At 50.3% G+C, this 8,153-nt stretch overlaps 1 protein-coding gene across 1 annotated transcript in view; it reads left to right on the top strand.

Moving 5' to 3' along the window:
- The first annotated feature begins 698 nt into the window (after positions 1 to 698).
- Positions 699 to 8,153, top strand: part of slc35b2 (solute carrier family 35 member B2) — a 10,449-nt gene continuing 2,994 nt past the window's right edge. Inside the window, exons 1-3 of the mRNA XM_043686461.1 lie at positions 699 to 834; positions 3,140 to 3,321; positions 7,892 to 8,052. Coding sequence (XP_043542396.1) covers positions 3,156 to 3,321; positions 7,892 to 8,052 — 327 coding nt within the window. The 5' untranslated portion in view covers positions 699 to 834; positions 3,140 to 3,155. The remainder of the gene's footprint in view (positions 835 to 3,139; positions 3,322 to 7,891; positions 8,053 to 8,153) is intronic.

Here is an 8,153-nt window from a genome sequence, read left to right as displayed (position 1 = left end):
ATACTGTTCCTGCCTCCCCTTATTAGCCACGATTGCCACATCCTCCCCTTAGTGAGTTACTTCTTCCTTGGGATGAATTTCTGCTGTGCCTCCCAAATTACCCCCAAAACTCCTGCCATTGCTGCTCCACCATCATCCCCTCTGCTCGGCTCCCCTTCCAATCAACTCTGGCCAGCTCCACCCTCATGTCTTTGTAATTTTGATTTGGAGGTGTCAGTGTTGGACTGGGATGGGACAAAGTTAAAAATCACACAGGTTAGAGTCCAACAGGTTTATGTGGAAGCACTAGCTTTCGGAGCACTGCTCCTTCATCAGGTGGTTGTGGAGTATGAGATGAAACTAACACGGTCGTTCTAACCAATGAGAGTCTTAACAAACAAGCAAGGTATTTTTCAATATATAATTTCAGTTACATCAAACTTTTGCAAGAAATTATGTGTCTTACAATTGTGTCTTCCACAACCACCTGAGGAAGGAGCGTCGCTCCGAAAGCTAGTGTGCTTCCAATTAAACCTGTTGGACTATAACCTGGTGTTGTGGGATTTTTAACAATGTCTTTGTAGTTCCCTTTACCCAGTTGTGGTTCTGTTACATCTGATTCCAGCTCCTCCCTCTCAGACTGCAAGGTGAACTCTCCCATATTATGGTCACTGCCCCCTGGGGTTCCTTTAGCTTCAGCACCTAAGCACGTCTGTCACATCACCATATCCAGCATTGCCTACTCTCTCGTGGGCTCTCCCATGACCTGCTCCAAAAAAACCATCTCAGTTCCCTGGGATCTGTTTGCAACCTGATTTTCCCACTGCGAGGAGACAGTGTGGGTGGAGGAGGCAGGTAGGTGGCAGATAAGGGTCAATGCAGAGAATATTGGAAGACAGTATAAAATAGGGGTACAATTCTAAAGGGGGGGGTGCAGGATTGGAGGGAGCTGCTGTACACGGGCAGTGATCATTGAAGGTGGCAGGGTGGGCAGAGAGAGCAGTGAATAAAGTGCAGGGTGTTCTTGGCTTTACTAACAGGGACACAGGGTACAGGGGTGAGGAGGTGATGTTCAACTTGAACACTAGTCTGACCTCAGCGGGAATATTGGAAAGGCGGACTGTATTGGAAAGAGAGCAGAAGACTTTCACTGGAACGGTTCCAGGGATGAGGCATCTCAGTTGTCAGGCTAGATTTAACAGGATGTGCAAAAGGCATTTGATAAGGTTCCCCATGGTAGGCTCATTCGTAAAGTCAGAAAGTAGGGAGATTTGCCTATCTGGATTCAGAACTGGCTGGCTGACAGAAGGCAGAGAGTGGTTGTAGATGGAAAGTATTCTGCCTGGAGGTCAGTGGGGAGTGGGGTCCCGCAGGGCTCTGTTCTTGGGCCTCTGCTCTTTGTAGTTTTTATAAATGACTTGGATGAGGAGGTTGAGGGGTGGGTTTGTAAATTTGCAAATGACAGAGGTTGGAGGTGCCTTCGATAGTATAGAGGGCTATTACAGGCTGCAGCACGACATAGACAGGATGCAGAGCTGGGCTGAGAAATGGCAGATGGAGTTCAACCTGAATAAATGCGAAGTGATGCATTTTCGAAGGTCGAACTCGAATGCTGAATATAGGATTAAAGACAGGATTCTTGGCAGTGCGGAGGAACAGAGGGATCTGGGTGTGCAAGTACATAGATCCCTCAAAGTTGCCACCCAAGTGGATAGGATTGTTAAGAAAGCATATGGTGTTTTGGTTTTCATTATCAGGGGGATCGAGTTTAAGAGCCGCGAGGTTTTGCTACAGTTCTACAAGTCCCTGGTGAGACCACACTTTAACAAAGGGTCAGTTAGACTTGTCAGCTCTTTTCTCTCCTTACAGATGCTGCCAGACCTGCTGAGATTTTCCAGCATTTTCTCTCTTGTGTCCAGTTCTGGTCGCCCTATTATAGGAAAGATACAGAGGCTTTGGAGAGGGTGCAAAGAAGATTGGAATGGAGGGCTTGCCTTATGAAGAGAGGTTGACTAAGCTCAGACCTTTCTCTCTGTAGAGAAGGAGGAGGAAGAGAGGTGACCTGATCGAGGTATTCAAGGTAATGAGAGGAATAGATAGAGTCAATAGCCAGAGACTTTTCCCCAGGGCAGGATTGACTGGTACAAGGCGTCCAAGTTTTAATGTATTAGGAAAATGGTATAGAGGAGACATCAGAGGTAGGTTCTTTACACAGAGAGTTGTGAATGCATGGAATGCGTTGCCAGCGGTGGTGGTGGAAGCAGAGTCATTGGGGACATTTAAGCGACTGCTGGACATGCACATGGATAGCAGTGAGTTGAGGGGTGCATAGGTTAGGTTATTTTATTTTAGATTAGGAATAATCCTCGGCACAACATCGTGGGTTGAAGGGCCTGTTCTGTGCTTTTCTATGTTCTGTGTTCTAAAAGAAGCCCAGGTGATGTGCAAGATGAATCCTTCACTCAGTGAATAGTTAGGATGTGGAATGTATTGTCTGAAAATGTGGTGGAGGTAGGGTCAGTTGAAGAGGGCCTGGGATGGTTATTTGGATAGTAACAGTGGGCAGGAGATTAGCACTGGGGAAGAGACCTGCTTCAGGCATTATGGGCTGAATGACATTCTGTGCTATGACATTTCTGAGTCTGCCATAAGGTACCACATATAAAGCTGCTGAACTTGATAAGAGCCCATGGGGTTGGCCATTCTGTGTTAGCATGGATAGCCGATTGGCTAACTGATAGAAAACAGCATTGGGATAAGGGGGACATTTGCAGGGAGGAATGCCACAGGGCTGGGCTCAGAATTATTCACAATATTTGTGACTGACTGTACATTGGCCAGGTTTGTGGAGGTGGGAAAGTGAGTGGTGAGGATGACACACACACTCTGCAGAGAGATCGAGACAGGTATAAAACTCAGAGTTTGGAATATGTATGGGGTAATGAGGTTATACACTTCTGACAGGAAGAATGGAGGAACTGAATATGATTTTTATTTTACTATTTGTTCAGTGGATGTGGCCATCACTGGCTCAGCCAGGAGTTGTGTCTCATCCCTGATGACCCAGGAGATGGGGACGATATGGCAGTCTCACGAGAAGGGGAGGATTGTGAAGCAGAGAGAGCACCTGGTTTCATGTTTGGATATGGTTATATTTCAGCATCTTGTTCGTTCTGATGGTGGTCATCTCCTCAGTCTATGCAGAGGACGCTGCTGTCGATGGAGTGTGGTCAGATTATTGGGTTTTGCGTTTCTTGGTTAATCTGGCTGGTTATGCTACAATTATCATCCCGGGATATCTCCTGGTTCAGTATTTCAAGAAGAGCAACTACCTGGAAACAGGTCAGTATCATACGCTTGGGATTGCTCTCCAGCAGAGACTTTTCACACCATTCCATTGGCCCAAACCCCTCCTCCCTCACTGCCTACTCAACACCATCCCATTGGCCCAAACCCCTACTCATTCACCCCCACTCAACACCATCCCATTGGCCCAAATCCCTCCTCATTCACTCCCATTCAACACCATCCCATTGGCCCAAACCCTCCTCATTCACTCCCACTCAACACCATCCCATTGGCCCAAACCCCTCCTCATTCACTCCCCGCTCTACACCATCCCATTGGCCCAAACCCCTCCTCATTCACTCCCCGCTCTACACCATCCCATTGGCCCAAACCCCTCCTCATTCACTCCCACTCTACACCATCCCATTGGCCCAAACCCCTCCTCATTCACTCCCCGCTCTACACCATCCCATTGGCCCAAACCCCTCCTCATTCACTCCCCGCTCTACACCATCCCATTGGCCCAAACCCCTCCTCATTCACTCCCCGCTCTACACCATCCCATTGGCCCAAACCCCTCCTCATTCACTCCCCGCTCTACACCATCCCATTGGCCCAAACCCCTCCTCATTCACTCCCCGCTCTACACCATCCCATTGGCCCAAACCCCTCCTCATTCACTCCCACTCTACACCATCCCATTGGCCCAAACCCCTCCTCATTCACTCCCCGCTCTACACCATCCCATTGGCCCAAACCCCTCCTCATTCACTCCCCGCTCTACACCATCCCATTGGCCCAAACCCCTCCTCATTCACTCCCCGCTCTACACCATCCCATTGGCCCAAACCCCTCCTCATTCACTCCCCGCTCTACACCATCCCATTGGCCCAAACCCCTCCTCATTCACTCCCCGCTCTACACCATCCCATTGGCCCAAACCCCTCCTCATTCACTCCCACTCTACACCATCCCATTGGCCCAAACCCCTCCTCATTCACTCCCCGCTCTACACCATCCCATTGGCCCAAACCCCTCCTCATTCACTCCCCGCTCTACACCATCCCATTGGCCCAAACCCCTCCTCATTCACTCCCCGCTCTACACCATCCCATTGGCCCAAACCCCTCCTCATTCACTCCCCGCTCTACACCATCCCATTGGCCCAAACCCCTCCTCATTCACTCCCCGCTCTACACCATCCCATTGGCCCAAACCCCTCCTCATTCACTCCCACTCTACACCATCCCATTGGCCCAAACCCCTCCTCATTCACTCCCCGCTCTACACCATCCCATTGGCCCAAACCCCTCCTCATTCACTCCCCGCTCTACACCATCCCATTGGCCCAAACCCCTCCTCCATTCACTCCCACTCTACACCATCCCATTGGCCCAAACCCCTCCTCATTCACTCCCCGCTCTACACCATCCCATTGGCCCAAACCCCTCCTCATTCACTCCCCGCTCTACACCATCCCATTGGCCCAAACCCCTCCTCATTCACTCCCACTCTACACCATCCCATTGGCCCAAACCCCTCCTCATTCACTCCCCGCTCTACACCATCCCATTGGCCCATACCCCTCCTCATTCACTGCCGTTGTACACAATGTGTGCAGATGAAACTGTTCTCTGTTCTGAGAAGATGTTAGTTGTTCTGGAGTTACTGTTTGCTGATTGGTTTGATAGCTTTGGCTGGTTTTTACATGTGCCTCGGGATTCCCGTTCCAACAGAGAGGCCTGTGCTCCGAGCTCTGTCCCCAGGGTAACTGTTTCCCAGCCTGGCTTATGGGAAATGTCCCTCAGGCAGTCATTTCACCAGTGTGAGCCCAGCCTCCCTTTCACATGACAATTCCTTCTGTTCACCAGCTTCTAACTGTGACTCTTTCTCAGTATCCCCTGAGACCACAGCCTGCATCGAGCATATCTTGATCAAAGTATTCAATCCAGACAAACCCACGCTGCCCGTTACAAATCCACCTAGGCTCTCGTTAAACAAACGCAAACATCTCCTCCACCCTGTCAGTTTTCTTCCCTGGGTATTTTTGCTAGAACACTCTGCCACAATGACGTTAAACTGACTCACTAATAGGAGTGTCCCATTCACCACCCTCTCACTTCACTGACAGCTGTGCTGTTGCTGCTGAAGGTTGGATGGTTAGGAGGAACTCTTTGCTATTGCAGATCAGCAGCCACCGTGCTGTCACTACAAACACCCAGGCTTTCCAGTATAACCTGCTCTCTAATTATGGGGTATCAGCCGCCTGGTTATAACTGTCCCAGTTTTGGTGATGGGATATCAGCTGCCTGGTTATAACTGTCCCAGTTTTGGTGATGGGGTATCAGCCGCCTGGTTATAACTGCCCCTGTTTTGGTGATGGGATATCAGCTGCCTGGTTATAACTGTTCCGGTTTTGTTGGTGGGATATCAACTGCCTGGTTATAACTGTCCCGGTTTTGGTGATGGGATATCAGCTGCCTGGTTATAACTGCCCTGTTTTGGTGATGGGATATCAGCTGCCTGGTTATAACTGTCCCAGTTTTGGTGATGGGATATCAGCTGCCTGGTTATAACTGCCCCGGTTTTGTTGGTGGGGTATCAGCTGCCTGGTTATAACTGTCCTGGTTTTGGTGATGGGGTATCAGCTGCCTGGTTATAACTGTCCCGGTTTTGGTGATGGGGTATCAGCTGCCTGGTTTTAACTGTCCCGGTTTTGGTGATGGGATATCAGCTGCCTGGTTATAACTGTCCCGGTTTTGGTGCTGGGATATCAGCTGCCTGGTTATAACTGTCCCGGTTTTGGTGGTGGGATATCAGCTGCCTGGTTATGACTGCCCCTGTTTTGGTGATGGGATATCAGCTGCCTGGTTATAACTGCCTCAGTTTTGGTGATGGGATATCAGCTGCCTGGTTATAACTGTCCCGGTTTTGGTGATGGGATATCAGCTGCCTGGTTATAACTGTCCCGGTTTTGGTGGTGGGGTATCCGCTGCCTGGTTATAGCTGCCCCGGTTTTGGTGGTGGGGTATCCGCTGCCTGGTTATAGCTGCCCCTGTTTTGGTGATGGGGTATCAGCTGTCTGGTTATAACTGTCCCGGTTTTGGTGGTGGGATATCAGCTGTCTGGTTATAACTGCCCCTGTTTTGGTGATGGGATATCAGCTGCCTGGTTATGACTGCCCTGGTTTTGGTGATAGGATATCTGCTACCTGGTTATGACTGCCGCTGTTTTGGTGATGGGGTATCAGCTGCCTGGTTATAACTGCCTCAGTTTTGGTGATGGGGTATCAGCTGCCTGGTTATAACTGTCCCGGTTTTGGTGGTGGGGTATCCGCTGCCTGGTTATAACTGCCCCGGTTTTGGTGATGGGGTATCAGCTGTCTGGTTATAACTGTCCCGGTTTTGATGGTGGGGTTTCAGCTGTCTGGTTATAACTGCCCCGGTTTTGGTGATGGGATATCAGCTGCCTGGTTATAACTGTCCCGGTTTTGGTGATGGGGTATCAGCTGTCTGGTTATAACTGTCCCGGTTTTGATGGTGGGGTTTCAGCTGTCTGGTTATAACTGCCCCGGTTTTGATGGTGGGGTTTCAGCTGCCTGGTTATAACTGTCCCGGTTGTGGTGATGGGATATCAGCTGCCTGGTTATAACTGTCCCGGTTGTGGTGATGGGATATCAGCTGCCTGGTTATAACTGTCCCGGTTGTGGTGATGGGATATCAGCTGCCTGGTTATAACTGTCCCGGTTTTGGTGATGGGATATCAGCTGCCTGGTTATAACTGTCCCAGTTTTGGTGATGGGATATCTGCTGCCTGGTTATAACTGCCTCAGTTTTGGTGATGGGATATCAGCTGCGATGGTTATAACTGTCCCGGTTTTGATGGTGGGGAGTCAGCTGCCTGGTTATAACTGTCCCGGTTTTGGTGATGGGATTTCAGCTGCCTGGTTATAACTGTCCTGGTTTTGGTGATGGGATATCAGCTGTCTGGTATAACTGTCCTGGTTTTGGTGATGGGATATCAGCTGTCTGGTTATAACTGTCCCGGTTTTGGTGGTGGGGAATCAGCTGCCTGGTTATCACTGTCCTGGTTTTGGTGATGGGATATCAGCTGTCTGGTTATAACTGTCCCGGTTTTGGTGATGGGATTTCAGCTGCCTGGTTATAACTGTCCCGGTTTTGGTGATGGGATATCAGCTGCCTGGTTATAACTGTCCCAGTTTTGTTGGTGGGCTATCAGCTGCCTGGTTATAACTGTCCCGGTTTTGGTGGTGGGGAATCAGCTGCCTGGTTATAACTGTCCCGGTTTTGGTGGTGGGGAATCAGCTGCCTGGTTAGAACTGTCCCGGTTTTGGTGATGGGATATCAGCTGCCTGGTTATAACTGCCCCGGTTTTGGTGATGGGGAATCAGCTGCCTGGTTATAACTGCCCCTGTTTTGGTGATGCGGTATCAGCTGCTTTCCCCTTTACTCTGAAATGCCTCCCCTGTAAATGTGTGTGCGCCCCCACCTTTCCCCGGCCTCTCGCTGTTGTGTGTGAGAGTGGTGCTCTCGATCACTGATGGCAGTGTGGGGTTGGTTCATGCGTGGGCCATGTTTAATCTCCAGTGTTTACTGTATTCCAGGCCGTGGGATCTGCTTCCCTGTTGTTAAAGCCTGTGTGTTTGGGAATGAGCTAAAACCTGGCGTACAGGAGCAACCATTTCCATCTCCCCGAGTGGAGACCCAGGAACCCTCCTTCACCAGGCAGACCATCAAGCTGCTGGGCTGTGTCATCGGACTCCAGGTGACTGACCAACCGGCCGACTGAGGGGCTGCTGCCCTATTCACCGTCCGCACCCCGCTCCTGTACCCGCCGTCCCGCACCCCCCCGTGGCACACCCCACC

Source organism: Chiloscyllium plagiosum, unplaced genomic scaffold, assembly GCF_004010195.1.
Source record: "Chiloscyllium plagiosum isolate BGI_BamShark_2017 unplaced genomic scaffold, ASM401019v2 scaf_557, whole genome shotgun sequence".
NCBI lineage: Eukaryota > Metazoa > Chordata > Chondrichthyes > Orectolobiformes > Hemiscylliidae > Chiloscyllium > Chiloscyllium plagiosum.
Note: the sequence above shows the minus strand (reverse complement) of the source record. Positions and strands in the feature narration are given on the sequence as shown.